At 41.9% G+C, this 26580-nt stretch overlaps 1 protein-coding gene across 1 annotated transcript in view; it reads left to right on the top strand.

The window, feature by feature from the left end:
* Positions 1–26580, top strand: part of LOC134451392 (inactive N-acetylated-alpha-linked acidic dipeptidase-like protein 2) — a 303318-nt gene that overhangs the window by 43341 nt on the left and 233397 nt on the right. Inside the window, exon 2 of the mRNA XM_063201830.1 lies at positions 23565–24126. Within this exon, the coding sequence (XP_063057900.1) occupies positions 23565–24126 (562 nt within the window). The remainder of the gene's footprint in view (positions 1–23564; positions 24127–26580) is intronic.

Raw genomic sequence — 26580 nt, 5'->3', positions numbered from 1 at the left:
TTGGCTTCATCTCAAAGGAAATGAGCCTGTCACTTCCTCACCATGAAATCATAATGACTGTGATGCAATTTAGAGATTATGCACACACTGGCTGTCTTCTCTCACACATACATACACATGCACACATTCACACATTCAGTCTCAGAACGCTGTAATGCGCACACATAATCTAATCCTCAAATGCCCATTAGTATGCATGCAGATACCCATAGATGACACGCACACACATGCACGAATGCATGCAAGCACACACACACACACACACATACATACAAGCTTATTAAAATATGCTCTTAAAAAACTAAAAGACTCTATACATGCACACAGAAGAGTAAATGTTTAGGCTGATGGTGGTGATGCAGAGATGGTTATGATGTAAATGAGGTTGCCGTTATCTGGATCAGTATGGAAATGGCGATCTCAGTGAGTGTTGTACGCACTGTAGCTTATCCACTTTTGACTCCCCGCTTTTTTCCCGCCGCAAAGTTCATAATTGGAAACTGAATAGAAATCTGTTGTCTGCCCATGTATTATAATCACACATCAGTATGGGCTATTGGACGAGATAAATACAAGTATACTGTATTCAGGAAATATTGCTTTCCATAACGCCTCCTTCTTGTATGTACATCACATTTGTTATCTTTTAGCCACCTGCTAAAGCTTTCATCATGGAGAGCAGGTTTCGAAGTACGGTACACAAGATACGCACACAAAGTTTTCAACTTTCAAATGATTTCCTGGTAGAATGGAGGAGGTTGCCTGCACACCTTGAGTCTTTGTTTGCAGGCGCAGCTATCTCAATGGAATTCACTTGAAAATTATAGAAGGAGCGCAACACTGCTACAATTACGGTCAAGGTTTTAATGTGAAATCTGACGTTTCGGTCAGTCAGACCTTCATCAAATAATTTCCTAGATCATTGGTTCATCAGTGGCAGATGGCTCTTCTGAATTCACTTTGTGGCTCTCCATGGGCTGGGTCTTCAGGGGGGGAATGAGCTACCTTTCTGGTTTCACCGCCGTCCTTCATTACAGTGATGTTTGGACACAGGGGTGCACACACGCCACAGAGGTGCAAAGAATCCATTTTTGCCTAATGGTGTTTGGTGGTCGTGTGGGTTTGGCAATAATTTAATTTCTGCAAAATTAACAAAGGGGTATGGGGGGTAGTGGTAGAGTGAAGTGGGGGAAGTGGGGGAAAATGGGACACGGCGTAATTGCACTGGTTTAATCGAGACCCTGGTCGGTGTCCACAAAAAGGTGTAGAGAGGAATCAAGTGGAGAAGATTTCCCACATGAAATGTGAACTGTATGGATTTACGCATCGCTGGTTGTAAGGTGTGCGCGTACGTATGTGCATTCATGCACACGCGCTTGCTCACTTACTCATGCTTGTGTGTGTGTGTGTGTGTGTGTGAGTGTGTGTTTGTGTGTGGGTGTGTGTGTGTGTGTGTGTGTGTGTGTGTGTGTGTGTGTGTGTGTGTGTGTGTGAGTGTGTGTTTATGTGTGCGGGTGCTATGTACGTACATGTGTGCGTGCATGCTTGTGTGCGTACATGCATGCATATGGGTTTGCGCACATCTTGTGAGAGTTTGTGTGAGTGTGTAGTTGTGGTATGGAATAGTTGGTGGGCAGCGCTGCTTCAAGGCAAGGCCTCACAGTATTAGCAGCACCTCTGTTTCTCTTGACTGGTGCATCCAGAGGCCCTGGAGAGCAGGCCGTGCCGTGGTGCAGTTTTGATCTCACTCCCCCCATTTACTGCTCGGCTTAAAGGGGGCGGGGGGACTCATAATTGGAAGAGGCTCATCAGAACACGATACAAATACCCCAGAGTCCCCCCCCCCCCCAAACATGCCATGGGAGTTTGGTGCCGGGGCTTAGCGTTGAATTATACAGTGGGTTTAGGAGGTCCTCCTTTACTTCACCCTGCACTGGGTTTTAATTTCCCAAACCCTTAACTCTGGGCTTTAGCCCCCCTATTCATCAGGGGAAGTATGTGGATACAGTTGTGTTAATACCGCAAAGTCTAATTGGTGCTGCTTTTATGTGTAAATTGATAATCCTTTTGTGTGCAGAAAAGAGGTATTTTCTGGCTAAAGTTCCAAATTCCGGAGTTGGCTTTTATTTTGTTAAAACCAAGTGCTTTTCTCAGCGCTTTGCTAAATATCTTCAAATCTGACTGCTCGTCCGTTATGGCTGAGCCTTTAGTCGGCGTACTTGTGTGTAGCCCCCTTTTTTCTGATTGTCATGGCAACAGCCACTGAAAGGCGCGATTCGGTGGGTGATGAGTCTCCTTATCAGCGGGCTGAAATATTAAAGCGAGGAGGGTGATCTGATTTCAACATAGGCCCAAACAGCCCCTTTCCTGAGGGGCTTTCATTAATGTCTATCTTTTCCCTTTTACTTTGACTGCTCTTATCTCGACTCAGCATTTGATTGCTTTTGTTTCACTGACTGCCATGTATACACTCACTGTAGGTTTATTTCAAATGCCTGGCTTCTCCCTCCACACTGCCTTTTTTGGGCCATATAGTGTGCTTTAAAATGGAGTACTTTCTACCTGTACAGCATACCTTGTACACTGTCCCAATTTATTGCTAATATTAAGTGGGGTATTTGGCCGTGGCCTAATGGTTAGGGCAGTGGTCTTTAGAGCAGAGGGTTGCAGGTTCGAATCCCACCCTTACCTCTCTCTATACCTCCACCCATGGCTGAACTGTATTTGAACAAGGCACCAAACTCCACACTGCTCCAGGGACTGTAACCACTACCCACTAAATAACTGTAAGTCGCTTTTGATAAAAGCGCCAGCTAAGTATTATGTGTAATGTCTGTGTGTATGTAATTGTGGTAGAAAGCTTTCCTTACGACAGTGATGGCCAGTTGGCTCTGTGACTTATGGCCACAGTATTGGAGGTTGGAATACACCAGCTGGCAGAATTGCCAATAAGATATCCTGAGCATGGTGATGTTCCACACACACTATTCTGCAGTCACGGCTGCTCCCTGTATGTGGTATGTGTAATGGATTCTGTGCAGGTTGTGATTTTGTTGTGTGTGCACAATGTTTGCGCAATAACAAGTACTTCTTACAATTTTCTGTTTTGAAATGTTCTAAAACTCACACTCTGAAAGGTTAATGAGGCTCACCTTGATGTTCCAGCTCAGCCTGCTCCATCACTGGATGGGAGTCTTATTGCCAAACCAGTATTTCTTCGAGTAGAGATACCCATATGTCCAAGACAAGTTCAAAGCTCCATGCAACTTGGTTAAAAAAAAAAAAGTTAAAAAATATACTCAGTCCCACAGAGCAGGTGTTGCAAGGAATGGGGTCTGGCGAGGTGCCTATGGTTTGTCTGGGTATAAATATCTCAGGCTACTGCATCTCCATCTCTTCACTCCAACAAATTAGAGTCAGACTTCAGACTGCAGCTGTGCTCTCACACACAGTAATAACGCTATGCTTCCCTCACTTGTCTTTCTAACGGATTTCACCTCAACGCCTCCCAACACTCTCCGAAGGTCGATATCCTGCGAGTCTTCTTATCCTCACCTTGAACAGTCGATTTCACTCTATGGCTTCATCTACTGGGACGGATATGTTTGATATTTTTTGTGCTGGTCAGTGGATGAAAAATAGTACTTGACTGAATATTTTGGGCCGTGGGAGTTGCGTTTCAAAGATGCTGGGCATAGAATTGGTCTTCAATTTTACTCAGTTGTCACAAGGGACATTCCACATATCCTTTCATTTGTGTTCGAGGCCATAGTGGACGGGATTTTTCTTTGAAAACTTTTTTTTTTCTTTAACATCCACGTATGCCTGTGTATGAATGAGAAGGATATTGCCATTGTTGCCATTCCCATTCTTGGGGGTAGAATTATACACCTTCATAATTGGTGCTGCAACATAGGCCCGCACTACACCTAACAGGTTGCCTTGTAAAGGAATAATAATGAATATGCGGTGTCATTGACATGGATTATAAATATAACACTTACACACAACACAGTGTTGCTGGATTTGGAAACAATGGGTTACCACTTAACATGGACTGAAGAGTGGTAGAGAGTTGAAGAGGTGTTAAAATGACAGAAGCCTTTCCTAAATATCAAGGTTTTAGGTTATTCTCCCAAATGTCGTAAGTGTTCTGAAATCAGTTTTTTCTCCATTGCTAGACTCAAAGTCAGCTTCCAACGTGTAAGAGCAGAGCAAGACTGACAATTTCTGTCTAAAAGTTGTCCTGTGATGTGTTCGTTATCACGTTATCATCGTTATAACGTTTTAGGGGCTCCCATTTTCTGACAGAATTCGTAATAGTAGCAGGATGACAGGCTCCCTCTCCCTGTACTTCTCGTCACGTCCTCAAGCTTCAATCTAGTCAGCTGTACTCGATGGAGCTGGAGCAAAATATTACTTGGAAGTTTGGTACCAAGAATTTGGCTGAAAATTACAGCAAAAGTAATAATCATTATGGGGGAAAAAACCTTATGCAAAAAAGATGGTGACAGGCGCATGCAGTGCCTGTTCCAGAAGGTTTGATTTGCTATATTAGTAGGTGCTTAACAATAACAGCCTGCTATTTTTTTTCACTTTTTAAGTATGCAGCACTCATTGACCCTATACATACACTACAGTGTTGAATATAAGGGGGACGCACAGTTAGACAGAAAGATGGGCACATACCACCAAATATCCCCCCCCTCCCCACACACACACAGATGCACGCATGTGCTCAGGGTCCACACTGTTGTGTGTGATTTGAAAAAGGATATGGCTGACACAAAGTGTGACCTGGGACGTGAGTACCCCATTGCATTTTTTCAGCTTGTCTGCTTCGCAGTAGGTTATTGAAGAATCCATATCAATGTGACTTATTCTTGTTTTAGCTGGTTAAATGTTCAATGTGGTCGAATCAGCCAAAACACTAAAAGTCATGCAAAAAAAAACAAGCCTATGATCACCCTATCTGGTCAAGCCAAAGTGTCAAGCCTGTCCCATGGCAAGGCATGTCGTGGCGAGACCAGGTACTGTAGCCGTTGTAAATATTTCCCAGGCATTACTCAAAAGTGTCTTGAATGCCCCTCTAATGCGCTCACCTTCACCATAGAGCCGCTCTCGCCAAGATAAGCTGAGGAGGAGCTTGGGGAGGTGAGGAAAAAGAAAAAAAGAAAACGATTTCCTCCTTGGCCCCTCTCCAAGGGCCTCTCATTCCCCCCTACTGGCTTGTTAATTGATTGTTTGCAATTAGACGTTCCCCCATGTGAAACACCACTTAACGTTTTTTTTGTTTGTTTTTGCATCTGTCAGCAGAATCTGATCAAGCGAGCAGTTACTTTTGTCTATAAAGTTAATAAGGGCAATATTTAACTCACCGCTGGCTGGGCTGGAGGAGTGTCGAGATGAAATTCATGCTCGATGAGTTAAAAATATTGCCTCATGTCTGCGCATGTTTAACAACACGAGCTTGATTATGGCCCTGTCACACTACATGAACAACAATATTAGTCCGTTGTATTGATTCAGATCACTCTGATGTGACCTTGACTCAACAACTCTGGTCATGCAACAAGGACTAAACGGGGAAGATTGGAGGAATTTCTCCAGCCATTGTTATTCTCTTTCTCTCTCTCTCTCTCTCTCTCTCTCTCTCTCTCTCTCTCTCTCTCTCTCTCTCTCTCTCTATCTCTGTGTCCGTCCGTCTGTGCGATGACTGGACTGCCACAGTTCTATTTTATCTGCTGTCTGCAGGTATATAATGAAACATTGTGCCTTTGACAACAGAACAGTGATCTAAACAACCTTTTTGTCAATTGGCCACACAAAAACACATACACAAAAAAAACCCAAAAGTTGTCCTGTGATGTGTCCGTTATCACAACGTTATAGGGGCTCCCACTTTCTGACAGAATTCGTAATAGTAGCAGGATGACATTGGGAAGCCATGGCACAGTGGTTAGAGCGTTGGCCTTTAGATCAGAAGATTGCAACTTTAGATGCGTCATACTCATGAACGACCATCCGGGTACTTTGCTCCTAAATGTGCGTTACGCCCCTTTATGGGTGAAAACAAACCGTATGTCTCATCAACTTAAATGCTATCGGCTACCCTAAATGAACACAGTACATGCTTCAGTCACGGCTGTTTGGCAATATTATTTGAACAGCCGGCAACACAACACGTTTTCGGCATGATGCGCGTGAACAACGCTAGTCTACAGGTCCTTATCTTTCGTTTATTAAACCCCAACAACACCAATTGACTTGCATTGCCTGTTTTCCCCCACAAATGGGCGTAACGCACATGGAAAACGTCACGCCGTTCATGAGTATGTGTTCAGCTGATGTTATTATGCTTATGCATGTTGGTTTCAGTGATGGGTGATTCGCTCATGAGAGAAAAACAGCAGTGACTTTTACTGTATTTTGAAGAACCACTAAAAACACTTAATACAAGCATTTTTTTTGCACATACAGAGTTCCATTTTCATGCTGGTGAGCGTGGAAAGTGTGTACCTCTATGGACTGCATTGGCCTTTGATAGGAAAGACAGAGAATGGAGTGAATGCGGAAGCGCCCACATTTTACACTAGTACATCACACAGCCAAGAAAAAGACATAGAAGTTAGACTTTTGTTTTTTTTTACTATTGCTCTGACAACAGTGACTTTACTAGTGGATGTGTATACAGTACTGCTTTTGCTTCGTTGTTGTTATTAAATGGTGGATCTGTACACTCATGATTAACTACCTGCTCACATGGTAAGTCCTGTTATTTTTTCAGCAAATGATAAGGCCTGAAAACGAAGCATTTTAAAAAATGAACTTTAACTGTATTCTCATTGGAAGGTGAAAGATGTGCTTATGCCTGACAGCTGCTTTTGCATCCTTGAAGCATGGAATATTCTTCTCTATGTTCAAGTATCACACAGGCTAGTTGAAGCATTTTATGTTCCATTTTAATTCGCTGATTTTTATTTATCTTATTTTGTGCCTCTCCCCAGCCCTTGGTATAAATCTGAGAGCAACAGGGCATGATATTTTCTTCAACTGCAGTCATAAATGTGACACGTTACATGTGTGTGGCAAGCGGCAGGTGTGACAAACTGCAAAGTTGTTTTGAAGGGACTATGAAAGCAAGTTGTTGAAACCACTGACCGACTATTATTATTTTGATTTTTTTAACAACACAGCCATTTACTAGATACATTAATGCAGTGCAATACTGTGTTTAGTCATTACTTCTGGCCTCAGTGAAATGGCTTCTTCACCTGAGGCTGGTGTAAATACCATTTTCATTGACTGCCCATCTACCAGACTAGCTACCGAAATTATAGCTTAAAAATTGACCTTTGGTTATTTTTCCGCCACAATGCTCTCCCTACGGGCATGAGTGAAATGTCTGCTACCAAATGTTGATTGACAGTAGTTGATTTTTTTCTCCCTCTACAATCAACTCTACTGCTGTCGGTTTGATGTTTGATGGCAATAACTCTTCAAAAACTAAAGCAGGAAATACAGGAAATATTTACTGCATTGTAGTTTGATACAATGTACAGTACTGTGGCAAAATGTTATCTGCAACAATGCATTCTTTCCTTTTTCTGGCTATTTTGTGTTTTTCATATTCTTTTGTGCCCTCTCTTTGATTTATGTACTGCGCTCACCTGAAGTAAGGCTACCGTACTCTTGGCCATATGTACTGTAAGTGTTTACATACTGCTCTGCAGATACACTTGCACCGTGTTCACTTCTCATGCACCAGCAAATCAGATGATAGGGTGATAGGAAACACTTACCACAGTAAAGTAGATATAGATTTTAGCCAGCGCTCGCATGGCTCTGATTACCATTTAGGTTTATCTTTATAGGCCTATTTACTCCGTTTACATAAACCTCTAAATCATAGCTGTTTACTCTGTTGCAGGCATGAAATGCTTTGGGGTTTGGGAATTCCATTATTTATTGCCAGAGAAAAAAAGTGGACCTTGCACAATACAATACAACCCTTTTACATCTGTACTAAAATGATGGCAAATGAATTAAGCAATCTGTTTTGGATTGTTTTACTCTACAGCAAGGGACTGAATACATATAAGCTACACCTTGGACTTGGACTCGCTGGACAAAGTAGACAGTGGCGAAACAAAACAAACAAAAAAGAGAGAAGAAATGAAGAGCTCTTTTCCAAAACGCTATATACACCATTTTTGACTTTTTGCATTTTAATATTGGAATTAACTGTTAAGATGTCCTATCATCTATGTGTGAATTCTTGCCATTCAAATATTTTGAGAACATACTTTAAAACCGCTATGAAAATGCCTTTTGCAATGCATTTCAATGGAATGCCCAATACAAAAATGTCAATTTCCCAACATTCTATAAAATGGATATATCTCATTCTGGAAAAGAGCTTTTCATATGCACGGCAACAGATTTCCATTGCACAAAAGCCATGTGTACCAAGAGCACCTTACTAGCGCACCTCTTCCACCTTTAGACTATGTATGAAATATGCTTAGCGAGGGAAGAGATTGAGTTTGTCCCTATTCTCCCCATTCTCATATATTTTTTTGTGAAATTGCACACAATAGGTTGGGAATACGCTGTGCCACAGGTAATATTAACTGTGAGAAAGTTAAGGAGCCGTGAAATTAAACTGTGTGGTCAGTCTACAATTTCCTGTACATCGGCCCGTCCAAGACAGATGACATGTTTTCTAGTACTACACATTTAAAAAAAAAATGTGCTGTTATTTTTTGAGCTATTTTTTTTTTCAAGACAGTGAATGATTGCAAAATAAGTGCGATGATTGTCGGAGAGGCTTTCGAATGGAAATCATGGAATGTAGCCTGACTCCTTTGGGTACTATTGTTTGGCTACTCCCACATGTGTTAATATTCATGGAAAAATATATGTAAAAAAACAGCAACATTTTTGATCCTTGGGGACATATGAAGGTCATGGTAACAAAGACATGTACCTTAAGAAAAGCTGCACTCCAATGGGATGGCTGAGATTTCCTTTGTCATACGCAGAGATTGTGTGTAGTCTACTCAGCCGGATGGCTCGAAATCTCCAACAGCTGTCCTTCTCTGCTGTAGTGCTTCAATCGCATAGGAGGGCCGCCTCTTCTCAGTGGGTTTATCATGCATACATGATTAGCTTGAGGTTGTTATAGCGCATTGTGATTGGTTAGCCAGAGCACTTGGCTGTGTTCTGCTTGGAACTGTAATCACGCCATAATTGGCTACAAGGATAATTATGAGGACCTGTTGTTTATTGTTCCTACAATAATTGCTGCCATGATACTGAACACAGCATGCTCCTCACATGAAATGCTGTAAAACTTCACTGGTGGGCAAGTTCAAACATTTCATTAATTTGTTAATCAATTAAATTGATTTTTTTAGTCATTTTAAAGCAATGTTAATAGTTTGTTATTGTTCCTGATTGATACCCACTGAACTTTCTCGATGATCATAATTCAATTAGTAGTGCACAGTGGTTGATTAATGGCATGGGGTTTGCTGAAATTCTTATTGCACGTCGTGTCATGTGGTGGGAAATATGTTTGATGATGAGTTTTGAAGTAAAGGCAAAGTCAGCCTCAGCCTCAGCTCCTTTGTTTATACCCGCTGTCGGCTTTGATTTTGCCACTATGGCATTATCATCGGGACCGCCATATTGGGAGGACCTCAGGGGGTTAGAGGAAACCAATAGAGATTAAGTGTTTGTCATAATCAATTAATGGAAGAAAAATGGGGCGACCAGACCTGGTGCAGGGACAGAAGATATATGAGTGGTGTGCGTGTGCGTGGTGTGCTGTGTGTGTATGTGTATGTGTACTTGTGTACCGTATGTGCTTGCGTGCTACCCTTCAGCTCCAAGTGACCCTTCTTCTTTGTGGAACTGAAAAAAATGGAAAAAGGGGAAAATAAAATAAAAAAGAGGACATTTCAGGTTTTTTGTCTTCCTCTCTTTAACATCTCTTGTCTGTCATTCGGTAGTGCGCAAGGGCCCGATGAATCATGGTGAGTGGCTTGAATGACCGTCTTAGGGGCCACCAGCACGACCACGAGGCTTAATGCTGAAGACCAGGCCTGGCAGTGGGCAATTTGTTATTCTAATGGTTGCTGGGAGAAACGAATTGCCCTTGTGCACATTGGGGCAGCTCGTTGTGCACTCTTGACTGGACAGATGACCATAAAGCCCCATGTTCTACAGGCGACATCACCTAGGCTACGCTCTCTTATGTGGCGTCTCAAGTCCATTAAGAGGCTTTCCAGCTCACACGGCATGCATCCGGCAATTAATATCTTTTAATTATTTTCAGGCAACTGACCTGGACTTACAGCCCCACTAAGCTTGTCTTTGTCAGAGGTGTGTTCTGGGAGACAAGACGTTTTACATATTTTCCCCCTCTCTCTCTGTCATACACAGCCACACATATTTTTTTTCACGATTGGCAGCGTGGCCCCTGTGGCCCTTTTATTTTTTTGACACGCCGCCATTTCCACTGTAGAAATGGCTCTTTGTGCGCGTGCCCTCGCGATGGCATAATCAATTTAAGAGTTTGTCTTGGGTCATTATTACCTGCTGGAGAGCCATCTGTTGGCCGCGTCTGTGGGTGGAGAGTGCCAGGTTGCCGGAGCAGTGAAGTGGAGAAAGGGATGGAACAAGGGAGGAGAAAGCGATGGAAAGATGGATAGGAGGAGTGAGAGATGAGACAGAGATTGAGGTAGAAGGAGAGGTATACAAGCATCATGGTGGTGGAGGAATAGATCAGGAAAGAACCGAGTGGCGCAAAAGGAAAAAAGAAAAAGGGGTAGAGAATTTAAAAAAGAACAGGGGACCGAAAAAAAGGAGAAATTAACCTATGGGAGAGAGAGAGAGAGAGAGAGAGAGAGAGAGAGAGAGAGAGAGAGAGAGAGAGAGAGAGAGAGAGAGAGAAAGAGAGGTGCGAAAAGAATAAAAAAAGACAGGAGGGATACCAAGCATGCAAGGCAAAGGAGTGGGGGACCAGCCAGATGGCCGGGGAGACGCGACTCCTCACACTGCCAAGTGGGCCTGGGCATATTTAAGAGTAGCATGACTAAATATAATTACTCTCCATTCACAGCCTATTCCAGGAAGCAGGCCGGTGGTGGAGAACTTTCTAGAAAGGTCCACACGGGCAGTTTTATATATATATATATACAGTCCCAGGGAAAAGTTTGAACACCCTTTGAAATTTCTAACCTTTCTGTCAAAATTGGTCATAAAACATGGTCTGATCTTCCCGGAGATCACAAGAAGGAACAACCAGAGTCTGCTTTAACTAATTCACCCCAAACATTTACAAGTTTTCATATTTTCATCGGCAATAAGATGTAAAAATTCACAGGACAGCAAGGCATAAGTAAGTACACCCTTGCATTCAATAGGTTTTAACCCTAAGTTAGTCGCAATAACCTCAACCAGATGTTTGCTGTAGTTGCAGATCAGATTAACAAAACAATCTGGATGTATCTGGTCTCCCTCTTCTTTAGAAAACTGCCTCTCGTCAGCAAGGTTTGTGGGATATCTGGAGTGCATAGCTTTCTTGACTTCATACCATATAATCTCACTTGTTTTTTGTCAGGGCTTTGACTGGGCTATTTCAGAATGTGTATTTCATTATTATGAAGCCATTCTAAAGTCGATTTGCTTCTAAAGTATGGTTTGTTGTCACATTTCAGCACCCATCCTCTTGTGTGCTTCAACTGTGTGACAGACTACCTCGCTTATTTTCTATAAAATATGCCGATAAACTTCTGAGTTCATTGTTCCACTGATAATAGCAAACTGAAAAGGGCCTGAGGCAGCAAGGTAGCCGCATATAATGATGCTCCCGCCACCATACTCAAAGGTGGAGATGATGTTTTGGTGAAGGTGTGGTTCTCCAGTTCTCTTCCAAACATGACATTGTGTGTTCCCCTGAACAATTCAACTTTGGTTTCAACGTTGGTCTACAGAATATTTTGCAGTAATTCTATGAAGCATATAAATGCTTTTTCGCAAACCTCAAAGGTGCAGCAATATTTTTTTGGACAGAAAACCCATTCATTTTAGATTGGCAGAATGAAACCCATTTTTAGCTATTCTTGGTTACATCTCCTCTTCTGAGTATGGTGTCGGGAGCATCATTATATGCGGCTACCTTGCTGCCTCAGGCCCTTGACAGTTTGCTATTATCAGTGGAACAATGAACTCAAGTTTATTGTGATATTTTACCGAAAAAACGTGAGGAAGTCTGTCACACAGTTTAAGCACACAAGAGTATGGGTCCTGAAATGTGACAACAACCCATACTTTAGAAGCAAATCGACTTTAGAATGGCTTCATAATAATGAAATACACATTCTGAAATAGCCCAGTCAAAGCCCTGACAAAAAACAATTGAGATTATATGGCATGAAGTCAAGAAAGCTATGCACTCCAGACATCCCACAAACATTGTTGACGAGAGGCAGTTCTCTAAAGAAGAGGGAGACAAGATACAAACAGATTGTTTTGTTAATCTGATCTGCAACTACAGAACAAGTCTGGTTGATGACATTGCAACTAACTGAGGGTTAAAACCTACTTAATGCAAGGGTGTACTTACTTATGCCCTGCTCTCCTGTGAATGTTATGGCCTTATGACCATTAAAAATATGATAACATGTAAATGTTTGGGTGGAATTAATTAAAGCAGACTCTGACTGTTCCTTCTTGAGATTTCCGGGAAGATCAGACCATGTTTTATGATCAATTTTGACAGAAATGTAAGAAATTTCAAAGGGTGTACAAACTTTTCCCTATGACTGTATATACACAGTATATATACCGTATATGTACTGTATATAAACACATTTAAAACACGGCAAATCTGCTGAAAGTCATCGTCCTAGAAAGGTACACACGGGCAGTTTTGAGAGAATCTCTCTGAGCAATTCAGATTATACATACTACAGTATATAGTCTAAAAAACATTACAAACATGGCAAAGCTCGTTTTGACGTCACGAGATGGCATTTTATGTACAGTATGCCTTTTGCGAAAAGACCTTAGTGGTTGTTAGTGTTAAAAGGCTTTGACTTAGTTATGACACCCATGCAATTTCCCAGTTTCTACTTAGCAGAGAGTTTATCACGAATCACTGAACCAAACATCATCTGCAAATATACTGTATATAGTATTTTCCAAAACTGTGGAGTAGGGGTGGGTATTGGCAAAGGGTTCACGATTCGATGCGCATCACGATGCACATGCCACGATGCGATTCTATCACGATGCATTGCGATTCATGTACTACTGTGATGCATTGCGACATTTACTTCAGTAAATGTGTAAAATACAGCTTATTTTTCAGTTGCTGTGTAGCTTTCTTAAGTCAGTTCATTCTATTTAAGCATTATATCATCTGGGAGAGAGCTTACATCACACCAGAAATATTACCTATTCTTTACTGATCAAAATAACCCGTGGCAAATCGAATTTTATTGTTATCAAATAATCAATTGTCATGAATCCATGCAGTATATTGAGAAAATAAGTATCACGATACCTTGTCATGAATCGATGCATTGTATCGTGAGAGTAAGTATCGCGATGCATAGATATGACGATTATTTTGCACACCCCTACTGTCGAGGAGCCTTGTGTATTGACCACTGGTATCCCAGGTGTGACCTGTGGGAAATGGATGGTGTTCTACCAAACACATTAGGCCATGTCTGTCACTCAGTGTTTCTCACCCTGTCCAGTACCGTGTGTGATTGCTTCATTACCCTGGACAATTGTTCACACTTCACTCCACTTGATGAATAATAGTCAGACCAACTGCATTGAGTGCCCATTGGTGTGCCCTTAATATGTGTGTGTGTGTGTGTGTGTGTGTGTGTGTGTGTGTGTGTGTGTGTGTGTGTGTGTGTGTGTGTGTGTGTGTGTGTGTGTGTGTGTGTGTGTGTGTGTGTGTGTGTGCAAAAATCAATGGAAATACAGTTTATACCAGTACATTTAAATTTTCATGAGGATACAAACTTTTTTACAAACACGTGTTTATTGTATATGTGTGCTTGTGTACATGCAAATCTGGAGGAATAAAACTTGTACTGTGTACTAGGTGGTTTGGTCAGTATTACAGCCTCTGTCACGGCCGGTGGTTTGTTCCATTGTCCTGTGTTTGTTAGCCTTCGATCTCCTGGAATATATCCATCTGAATAGTGTGGAAGGGAAGGAAGAGAAAGACCTCATTTCCACAGAGAAGGTGACATTCTCTGTGTGTGTGACAATGCTAGGTGATTATGAGTGATGTATGCTTTGGGGACAGCCGGCATGCCACCCACTATATTTAGATGCTCTCTCCTTGGAGTTGGGGTGACTTTCGGTGGAGCCTTGCTCAGATGCTTTATAGTATGCTTTAAGTTTTATGTTTTGATGTAGAAATATACATTATTTATGACTTAAAATTCCAACTGAGGTACAAGTGTAAGGCACTGCGAGAGAGCTAATAAATCACAGTGTAATAATTCAGGCCATACAAAAGTATATTTAAAGAGGTATGGTTTTACAACAGCAACAGAACGATTCCACAAAAATTTAGTTGAGGACAATCAAATGACAGCTTCCATTCAGCAGTAATTGAGAGAACTTGAAATTTGTTGCAAATTTACATCTATGATATTGAAATGCACTGAACGTTTCAATGGTTTGCGAAACATTTTAGAAAAAATGGTAATGCAATACATCTTGCTGCGTAAAATAGAAAGAAGTTGTGTGTGGTTGGTATTGTGTTTCATGCTGTTCATGTTTGATGATGAGAAGGCAACAAGACCACAGAAGTGTTTGCACTTCTGCCATCTTCAGATTAATATGGCCTTTAAATGTGGCCTGAAAGGGATATATACCTAGAGTATGGTAAATGTTAACTATGTCGTCACATCCCATTATCCCTGATAACCACTCACTCACAAGATTTGACATGAATTGTGGTCTTTGCATCTGATGCCTGTAGGTAAAATGAACATTGATTGAACATTGATCATTAATTGGTTTTCCCCAAAGCACGGCTTTTTAACCATTTAATAAGCCTATAGTTTCCTGAAATAGCCTTCAGATGTTGTTTAGTGAAATGAAGATTCTCCCGTTTATTGTCCATGTGGAAAATTATGATGCAAACAAAGTTTCACAAGCTGGAGGTCTTTGCTCGATATTAAAGTCTTTATACAAAACCAAATGTAGAGATGGTCAAATAATGCCAACTACCCAAGCAGAGAGAGAGAGCCCCTGGTATAGCAGGCATATCCCATCTACTGCGCACCTGTTGCCTGACATGCTTAGCTTTAGCGCTAATTAATGAGTTGGCATTAGCTTATGAACTTAATGAAATCAACTAAGTGGCATATGGTCTACTCATGAGGGAACTCATGCCTTCAACTTTGATAAACGAGGCCTTGGGCTGTGTCTCTGTGTCTCTGTGTCTGTGTTTTTTTTTTATTATTGGCCTTTAATTTGTGCAGGGTGGAGGGCATATTGATGGCAAAGATCAGACACACAGTTAGTCAGTGGCTCGAACAGGCCCTGACTTGAAAAAGGAGACCTGGAGAACTCTAAAGAAGAAGACCAGGCCCACCCCTCAGCCCTGGCTCTCAGATATTAAAGACCTGGCTTTGGAGGCAGTACATAAGTTCATAAAAATGAATGGGCGAGATAAATTATGTGATTATATACACACATTCCCGCGCATAGTGGTGCACAACAGGCAATACTGTACGGTATATTTCCGTTGTATCATGAGTGCTATATGTGATTATCACATTTGGGTGGCTGTTTTGGGTCACATGTGTAGCTCCAAGAATAAACATCACAGATGACTTTGTGTCTTTCTAATGTGATATGCCTCAAAGAAGCTATCTTTGTGATGCTGGTGTGATGGATTTGTCGGGCACTTATTTCATACAGTATCTAATGATGATAATGATATTGAAATTAGCTCTATCATTAGTTACAATGGTGCATCGATGGAAGACGGCACAATATCGCCCCTGGCCTATAGGATTTCATTGAATTTTAAATGAATGATTGTCGGTCCAATCCAGACTGTAATGACCCCTTTTTTGTTCTAATACATTTCAGATGGTAAAAGCCATGTTCACTCTTGTTTCTGGCCTCCTGAACAAATGTCTCCAATTGTACTTTTTTTTTGCCAGATACGAATGTGTACAATATCTCTCATTACAGTGCCCTGATCGATTGCCTCAATATCCCATCTCCGCCTTCGCATCTCGAGCAGGCAAAATGAATGTTTGCTCTGTGCGAAAGCTAGATTGTCTTCCTCTCTGTAGCGCTGACTGCATTAGATGCTGGTAATTGATCTGATATCCTTGTTAATATATTTTGAGGCAGGTATCTCCCTTTTTTTGTGAGATGCATTTTCTCTTTCAGAGTGCACCTATTGCTTTTACCACTGCTTGCTTATTGATTGGGTTAGTATATAAATGGGGCAACGGTTCACCAGAGGCTTGCAGTGGTTTTGCATGAACACCATTAGCATCGCAGTGCTTTACTGCTACAAGTGTTCAGATCATCTCAGTGGGGAAGACCATGTGCAGCAAACAGTTTGTAGACATTTCAATATTTTTTATTATTATTATTTGCCCATAAGCACTGGCTCATAATGCTCTTACTTATCAGATTGCAAGATCATAATGGTCTAAGCATGTTATTAAAATGTCCTGTATGCGTGGATTTTGTTTACTCGTGTACCCTGTGAATATCAGCTAAGCCACCTTCACAATAAACATCACACAACAAACCACCTGGGCTAAGTCCCATAAAAAGATACAATTTTGTATGTGTATGTAATTGTTAAAGTTGCTTTACAAAAAATGTACAAACTATTTATTTTTGTAGGTGTCATATAATAACTGCTCTGCACAACATAGCCCCATTGATCATGATAGTCACATGGGAGGAAGTCAACAGGAGGGGACAAACAGGTCACTTGTCCATGGCCCAGGGAGAGAAAGGGCCCAGAATTGGGTCCTCATTACATTGTATGTATTCAATGGGGGCCCCTTTTAGATGACTTTGTCCTGGGTCCAGCCAAAGCTGTCTGCGGCCCTGGTCACAGGTCTGTGATGCCGGCTATCCCCCACCCACCTTGACTAGCAGATGTTCTGTGGGAAACACCATCATTCACATTGCATATTGCAAGTGATCAGGCTCAATCTCTGTGTGCACCTTCTATGTTGTGCTCATAATACACTTTGTTACCACCACCTGGATTGGCTTAATGGAAAATACTACAATGGTAGAGTGAAGGTCATTCTCATTGTGAATACACAATCACATAATACAGTATGTAGAGCATACTACAACAAAGATGGTGAAACATAAATATGTTGAAAGGACTCAAATAGTTGTACTATTAATGGAATAGTTATATGTAGCTTACTGTATACAAACCTTTTCTTTATTGTATGTTGTTATATGTTTTTTGTTTGGTTGTTGTCTCATGCAGGTATACTCTAGTGGCATGCAGATTGCACTGCACTGTACATTGCACTTTACGTGTTGTAATTGCTTCAGCTGGCATATACTGTATGTGCTTTTTGATCGTATCACGTTTTTAATTAGAATAATACAAATTTCATATATCTTCCTCTGTAAAATCCAAACCACAGGTGTTTTAAAACAGAATCATAATACTGGTAGTCCAAGCACTGCTATGGATCCATAAAACGTGGAGGCAGCAGAGATGTGGAATGCTGGACTGTGTGTGTTTTTTCATTTTTGTTATAGGTGAGTGCTGCCATGTGGATAGCCTCCACACAAACACTAATGTAATGGCCTACCTAGACGAAGCAAGGGAACATATGGTCCACACTAGGGGTTTTTGTGTCTGACATTTTCAAAACATGCCTGATGAACGCTGAGATTTAATACCTGAAAGATCCGTAAAGCAGCATTCATTCTTTCTCCCCCACCCCCACACCCCTCTGGTATCCCCAGGGTCGCATATTTTATTTATAAATTCTATAAAAATAAAGGTTTACACTGCTGGCTTGAGGCGGGCAACATATTCTGAGGATTGGACCATATGCCTGTGCACTAATGGAGGCGGTGAGAATGGGAAAGGTCTCTCCTCAATTCCCCTTTGTCTTCCTTAGCAGGTCTGGGATCATTGCCTTCTATCTCTGGCCTCTCTGGTAGGGCCTCTGCAGCTCCTAATGGAGAGAGAGAGAGAGAGAGAGAGAGAGAGAGAGAGAGAGAGAGAGAGAGAGAGAGAGAGAGAGAGAGAGAGAGAGAGAGAGAAAGAGCTCTCGGGCAGACAGGTTGGCGGGAGAGCGGAAAAATAGAGATTTATAGAGGAAGAGAAAAACAGAAAGACATAAATTTAATAGAGAGAGAAGCTGCTGACAATCATACGCATACTACACCTCTGATGTATATCAATCTAGATCAAGCCAGTCTAATAGATTCATTTTTGTACAGTAATCATTATGTATGCAATTGTCTTCATTTCAGACTGAAACAATGAAGGCATTGCTCGTTTTAATGAAGCCATTGTTCAAGTCTTCATTTCATTTATCAATGTGTTTTATTTGATTGAATTGCATTTACACAACAATCAGATGAAACACTTGTGTTACTTCAACACAAAGTTGTATGGAACCATTTGACATGGTAGCTATGGCTCTTCTGTGCATTTCACCAAACAAAGTTGTCAGTATTTTTAAAAAGTTTTGCTTTATTTAAACATGACTGCAAGCTGCATTAACATTTTGGCTCAAGTCTGTATGCAGTTGACTTGGACTTGCAGATGAGTGCAGTATCGGTTTGATAGTATTATGAAATAATGTGGGGAGCGTGTGTGCTTGCATATCTGTGTGTGCATGTGTAACTTTGTCTTTGAATGAAAGGGAAGGTAACAGATAAGTATTTCTTACACTGGTAGGCTAAAATGTTTATTTTGAAAAAGATCATTATACATATCTGCTCAGAACCAAGCCCTACATGTAAATCCTGTTTAACCAAACACAGAGTATAATCAAGCATACAAGTTAAATGAATTTCATCTGTAGAAATATTAAGCAGACAAAAGTATGGAATTATATTGGCCTCAGTCTTGACATTTTTGTTTTACTTCACTTCTGAGAAAATACTCAGCGGAACAACAGTTCTTATGAATAATGATCCACCCTGTGTAAGAATTTCTACTCGTAATCCCCATCTACACTGCAGTGGAGGATACCTCTGCAGTGCAGAATGGGTTTCTCTGCCCATTAGTTGCAATGTGTTGCCCATCATTTTGACGTGTGTGTGTGTGTGTGTGCGTGTGCGTGCGTGCGTGCGTGTGTGTGTGCACGTGAGTGAGTGTGTTTCTGTGTCTCTGTGCGTGGTTTCTGCACCCCAGTGAAAGTGTGCAACATCCGTGTTGATTGACAGCTGACTTCATGCTCTGTAACTACGGCAACTGACAAGGTCATGTCTGGGCAGATTATGCTTAAATGGGACAGCGCTTGGAAATATCCCTTTTCATTCCATCGTCTGCTTTTCACCAGCCTCATCTTTTGTCTGTTACTGTCTACTTAGTTACGCACAATCTCTCTCTCTCTCTCTCTCTCTCTCTCTCTCTCTCTCTCTCTCTCTCTCTCTCTCTCTCTCTCTCTCTCTCTCTCTCTCCATGTCAGAGGCACCTGCCTTTTGATTGCTATTACTGACAAAAGTCCCATTAGATTTCAAAAAGAGCTGTTCTATTTATTTAGTAAGCGTATTCATATGCAGAAATGTGCAGCATTAAAAACAATTATCGCAAATTCTGCTTTGCACACAAACACAAATTCAGTATTGCAAGAAGTGTTTGGCAAGTGGCATAGGTCTGATAACGAAGTGGGTCTAAATGCAAATGATCAAATGCAGTCGTTTTCCCACACACTCACGCAGAGTCCCCAAGTTTTCACAAAGAGAGAGAGAGAGAGAGAGAGAGAGAGAGAGAGAGAGAGAGAGAGAGAGAGAGAGAGAGAGAGAGAGAGAGAGAGAGAGAGAGAGAGAGAGAGAGAGAGAGAGAGAGAGAGAGAGAGAGAGAGAGAGAGAAGAAAAATGAGAAAGAGAGGCTTGCAAATGGAGGACTCTGCTGGTTAGGAATGCTAAGTCCGCATTAACACAGTGCTGCGCTTCCACTCGGGGTTGTCAGTGGTGCATCAATCACCAGGGGTAAAGTCAAAGGAGGTATATATGTCCCTGTCTAATTGATGGCTCTGTTGGCGAGTTGAAAGGCGTTAAATTGCTGACGTCTCCATGATGGAATGTCAGCTGTCATTCCGGAAGCACGGTCTGCATCTCATGCCTACATGAACGACGGCAAGCGGAGAGGGATAGATGGAGAGAGAGGAGAGAGAGGAGAGCAGTCAGGGAAGAGGAGAAGAGAAGAGATGAGAGCGCAGCCGGAAGAGATGAGACGAGGAAGAGAGAGGGGGACAGAAGAGAGCAGCCAGGGAAGAAGAGAAGAGAAGAGAGGAGAGCAGAGCTGAAGAGATGAGATGAAGCAGAAAGAGGGGGTGAGAAGAGAGCAGTAAGGGAAGAAGAGAAGAGAGGAGAGCAGAGCTGAAGAGATGAGGTGAGGAAGAGAGAGGGGGGAGCAGAGTAGAGAGAGAGAGAGATCACAAAAAGATGAAGTGGAGAAGCGAGGGAGGGAGGGAGAGGTCGGGCTGGGAATATTGCAGAAGTTGCTGAAGCACCCTCACCCTCCTCCTTCTTCACCAGAGGTCAGAGATTAAACACAGGGCCCTTTATGGCAGCCAGGAGCCACTGTCCAACACTCCCTCTGGAAATAATACAGCCTCTGCTGCACACCAAGAGATTCATGTGGATTTAGTTTTTGTTGCTGATTTCTCAAAGTTCCTTTACTATCTCACATCCAGCCACCGTTCCAATCGGAGGGAGTTGGAAAGGTTCATGAGTTTCGCTTCCCTCGCAAATATAAATTAGCAGTAGAGTAGGTCAATATGTATATGTGTGCTTTCTCTCACTTCTTTTTTTCATGGAAGTGAGAGAAAGCACGCACACAGTAATAAGGTGCAAGAAATGGGTTGGCCGTTCCCCTTCTGTCTGTACATATACGAGGTAAAAGGGGTCCTTGGGGAACATTCTCGATTTTGATTGAGCTGTAAAGATGTATGACTGCTGCAGACGTATTTCAGTGCAGAAACGTTAACACAAACCAGGGACAAGAAAAATGGATTTTGTATATATATATATACACACACATATATATTAATTTATTTCCAATCCTGGCTGTTTTTGGACTACCGCACACAGGTTCCAACCAGGGTGGCCGCGGGTCCTTAAAAAGTCTTAAAAAGTCTTAAATTTCATTTTCGCCAAATAAGGCCTTGAAAAGTCTTATTTTGTCTTAAATTTTCAACCCAAATGTCTTAAATTTGTGGAGCTTAATTTAGGGAGGAATAATTATGTCAGCCATGTGATGAACTTCGCGACGGAAATCGGGAGTTGTAGCCATGTAGTGTAATTTAGAACGCATCATTGAATTTTATTTAGTGTAAAGTTTTATTGTGTATAGTTTTGTGTTTTCGAACGGCTACATTAATGTAAATAACCAATTGATTTTTGTGCTTCATTTGAACCTGTGTATGATCTTGCGAGTTGGTCCTAATTTCATTTGGAAAATGGTATTGAAAAGTCTTAAAATGTCTTAATTTTGACTTGCTAAAACCTGTAAACGCTGCGAGTTGGTCTTAATTTTATTTGGAAAATGGTATTGAAAAGTCTTAAAATGTCTTAATTTTGACTTGGTCAAACCTGTAGACACCCTGGTTCCAACCCCGCTGGTTGAAACGATTGTTAACGCGGGTGTTACACTAAAACAGGGGGGGTCTGCTAGTTTTATGAATTGGATCCCACCAAGTCATCAACCTTAATGATCTTTTTTAGGAGGCGCAGTGAACCTGCATGCTCTTACTGTGTCCTCGGAGAATACTCTTTACTGTTGCTGTAACAGCGCTGAGAGCCCGGCTTCTGCCCGCAGAGCACATAAATTCCAGAGCTTGTAATTGTCATGCTACTGTAAGCAATGCTACATCAATCACACAGGCATGCAAGTTAACATTCCAGTTGCTTTCTGTCCTTGCAAAGACTGTTTACTTAAGTAGAAGTAATATGTTGCCCGATCCAATCTCAGTTGATGCTCCTGTGTTATGATATCGCTGGTTGTTGACTCAAGACATTTTTGTAATAAAAAATAACACTGTACAGGTACACAGTGAGCGAACAATGATCTTGATTCATCCCTTACAGTTGAATTATTTGCTGCAGAACAGCGTTAAGACTAGGCTGATGATTGTGCTCTTTTATTCTATGATTTCATATCTATTTAGATATTTTATTATTGTTTTAGTAAACTAGAAGGTCTGTGTGACTTTGTGAGGTTTCATGAGCCTTTGTTTTGACCTGCTGCTCAGGAAACTCATGTGAAAGTTGGCATCAAATTTGTGTCTCTTAGATAGTATACACTTTATCGTAATGCACTCCAAGACATATAAATACATGTAGGTTATCTATACTTTTAACAAACAAGACAGCACCTCAGTCCCATCTTGGTCAGGAGGTGATGGACACAATGCCTTTTGAATGCTTTTATAGGATTTTATATTTACGGCCATGGCCTAAAAGAAGCCATAGTGTACTGTAGAATTCAGTGTTGCCTTTCCGCACATGCTGTAGCATATAACCTCACAATAATGTTTTTTTGCATACTTTACTATAATATAACATAGTAAAATGCATCTTCCTAAGTAAGTCAATGGCCTACAGGCAGACATACAAGACTGTTATATTGCCATGCATATAACAGCATAATAACATAACTTAGACTCTATCCATGTGTGTATGCCATCCTACAAAATGCCATAGACTTGTGTAATGCAACAATGGAATGTGATGTTATGCATTGTACTGTAATGTCTTGATGCACTATATGTTTGTGCTTGTATGGGTGAGAACATTGCCTACAAGAAGCCATAGAATTCAGTGCACATCATAATACTGTAATATAAGTAATAACATAATGGTTAGTGTAAAATCAAAATGTGTGTATCTGCCCAGGTGAGAACATGGCCTACAGGAAGCCATAGAATTCAGTGCACATACTGTAATATAAACTAGATTGCATTCTCGCAGAAAATGCTGGAAGCGGGCTTGCCTTTTGCCTTTGCCTATCATTATAATACTATATAAATGATAACATTATGGTGAAACGTACATTAATATCAAAATGTTGTGTGTGTCCAGGTGAGAACATGTCCTACAGGAAGCCATAGAATTCAGTGCATATCATAATACTGTAATGTAGTAAATACTAACATAATGGTTAAGTGTAATATCAAAATTTTGTGTTTCTGCCCAGGTAAGAACATAGCCTACAAGAAGCCATAGAATTCAGCGCACATCATAATAGCATCTTGGAAATATCAACTGGTGAAATAAAAGGTGAAACGTGCGGTAATATAAAAATATTGTGTGTGTCTGCCCAGGTGAGAGCATGGCCTACAAGAAGATGCGTGCGGGGCACGGGGGCTCACTGCGGTCACGGGATGCGGAGAGCGAGGAGCTACAGGCAGCCACTCTGGAGCTGGAGTGGGACATGGAGAAGGAGCTGGAGGAGCCGGGCCTGGACCGGTTCCAGCTGGAGAGTGGCGAGCGGCGGCCCACGGGCAGCTCCGTCAGAGGGGGAGGAGGCAGTGGAGGAGGAGGAAGAGGTGGTGGAGGTGGAGAGGGAGTCGGGGTCGACCTAGACCTGGAGCCCATCCAGCCCTCCACCTCCCCCCACGGACGCTTCCAGCGCCTCCAGGAGGACACGGGCTACGAGCCGCACTTCAGCAGCCGGCAGGCCTCCAAGCCGCGCGGGGCGGCGGACAATTGGAGCTGGGCGGTCAAGTACATCCTGGCAGGGGCAGGGGTTTTCGTCCTGGGACTGGTGATCGGGCGCTACCTGCACGGCACGGGGAGCGAGACGTCCGCAGCGCCCTCAGACATGGATGTGCTGGAGAGCGTGTTGAGGGATATCACGGCAGAGGATCTGCGGGCATTAAAAAGGTAAAGCTGGCCTAGACTGGCATTAATGAAGGTGGTACTAAAGATGCGATTGGGGTCGAAATTGGAAGTGCAATTGGGCTTGAAATGCATCAAAGCGAACTCAGCTTTAAAGCTTTAGAATACAATTAACTGCAGTGGAAATTATAACTGAAAGAAACAGGACAGCGTCAGTTAACCCCTTAGCGCAGAGCCTATGTTATAACTTTACTGAGACCAAAATTATAATGGCTATGTCTTAATCTGTTATTTAAGGCCCTCAGTAATGTCATAGCAATGTTGTTATGATGTAGTTGAGTATTTCCAGCAAATATTGAATAGGCCCGCTGGCAATCCCATTTGCAGTGAGAGGCTACGATAGCACTGTTTACATGTTGATTCAACAATACTTTTATAGCTCATTCACATAGCTTTTGTAAGCTGTATGGTAACAATGGCAATCTGCAACAAGAAATGAGGTTGGAGTTTGGTGGTGCTATGAGGTGGCACTTTGATTACTTTACTATGTCATGTTCATTTGTGATTTACTAACTAATTTGTGATTTAATTGTAATAGCATTTTGTAATTTAACGTAATTTTGTAATTTACTTTAAATTCCATTATCAATCTCACTGTTGTTGGAGGAAGGCGGCGCTAAAAAAAGGTATATCCTGATGACCCAGTACAAACAGAATTCTTCAGATTACACATCAGTTTCAGTCTGGAGAGTTTAATGAATCGTCCGTGCTACCAGCCTGTTATGGAAGCAGCAATGCCCTCTTCCTGTAAAATTGAAAATTAAGGTTTAGATTGAATTAACTGGATGTGACAAACCAGCACTTCAGTTAAGATAAGATTTGATGCCAATCAGATTTTCAAATTTGTCGAACGTAAATCAGTCCAAGCTTATTATAGTAGTTTACATTGCAAGGGCGATTTTGTAAGCAAAACTCGCACATACCGAATCAGATATGCAATGCATATCTGTTTTATGTCTAGTACACCTCAAAAGCTTTCTCTGTGATGTAGAATGTACACAACCTCTTCGTTAAGAGAGAGAGATTGGGAGAGAGAGACAGAGAGAGAGAGGGAGAGCTCAATGTCAAAATGAGAAGAGAGCTAGAAGGAAGGAGAGCCAGACAGACAGACAGTAACAACAAAACTGTGTGACATAGTAGTAGTTTGGCCCTGCCGAGGCCAACCGGTGGGGCACTCGTCTGCCATGTGGCCGACCCGGGTTCGATTCTCGGCCCGGGTCATTTGCCGACCCCTCCCTGTCTCTCTCCCCATTTGCTTCCTGTCCACCTATCACACTGTCCTATCATCAGTGAAGACGTAAAAGACCAAACAAAAATCTTTAAAAAAAGAAAGAGTAGTAGTTCGATGTGGCCTGTATGAGGAAAGTTGTATAGTGTACTGTACTGTATGCAGACAGATGTGGCCTTTGCTGGGACAGTCTCAGCGGGACCTTCTCAGCAGCACTAACAAAGCCAGCTCCGCTCCTGCAGGCTACGGGCAAGAGCATCGCCTGTCTCACTGGTGACAGGTGGCCCCTGTTGTTCAGCAGCCCTTGCTGTAAGGGTTTGGGTGTGGGCTGACATGCCAGGGGATGGGGGAAAAGAGGCTCAGTAGTCAGTATTCAAGTCCTTACGTGAAATTAAATGTCGACAAAAACCAGGGCTGGCGTGACATTGCGGATGTTTTTTAAATTTTATTTTTGAGGCCGTTATCAGGGATTTGCTTGCATATTTTTTGAGTGCGTCACTGCGAGTGACACGAGGCTGACTTTTTTGCAAGCAATCCTTGTGGTTTCAGCTGTGTGTGTATTGTATATTATTTATTTAGTGACATTTATTTTTCAGGCTGCATTTCCAGCAGCAGACCGCAGTGAGGCTGTGTGCACAAAAGGAGAGGCAGACAAGAAAGCAGGCAGGCAGGCAGGCAAGCAGGCAGGAAGGCAGACCACACTGATGAGATGAGTCAAAATATTATGATGCCACTTTGCAACCAGCGCATATAAACTCTTCCGTCATATTATCTTTTCGGCTTAGAGAGAGAGAGAGAGGGAGAGAGAGAGAGCGATAGAGAGAGAGAGAGAGAGAGAGAGAGAGAGAGAGAGAGAGAGAGAGAGAGAGAGAGAGAGAGAGAGAGAGAGAGAGAGAGAGAGAGAGAGAGAGAGAGAGAGAGGTACATGTTTACAAAGATAATTGCATTATTTACTTTATGGGTACAAAGCCCTGCAATCTCCACAGGAAGAAATTGAACTCTATTGGGATAGACACTGTGATAGATACTGTTGCAGCAATGAGGGGATTAACCAATGAAGATGGTGATTGTAAAGGAAACAGTGCTCGTCTATGGGTAAACAATGTAAACAAAACAAAGCAAACAAACAAAAGCCGTGTTTTGTTTGGTACACACCAGCTCTCACCAGCTAGTTGGCCAGCCAAGCCAGAAAGTTGCCTCGAACGAAGAGT

Source organism: Engraulis encrasicolus, chromosome 6, assembly GCF_034702125.1.
Source record: "Engraulis encrasicolus isolate BLACKSEA-1 chromosome 6, IST_EnEncr_1.0, whole genome shotgun sequence".
Taxonomy (NCBI): Eukaryota; Metazoa; Chordata; class Actinopteri; order Clupeiformes; family Engraulidae; genus Engraulis; species Engraulis encrasicolus.
This window is presented reverse-complemented; position numbering and strand designations above follow the sequence as displayed.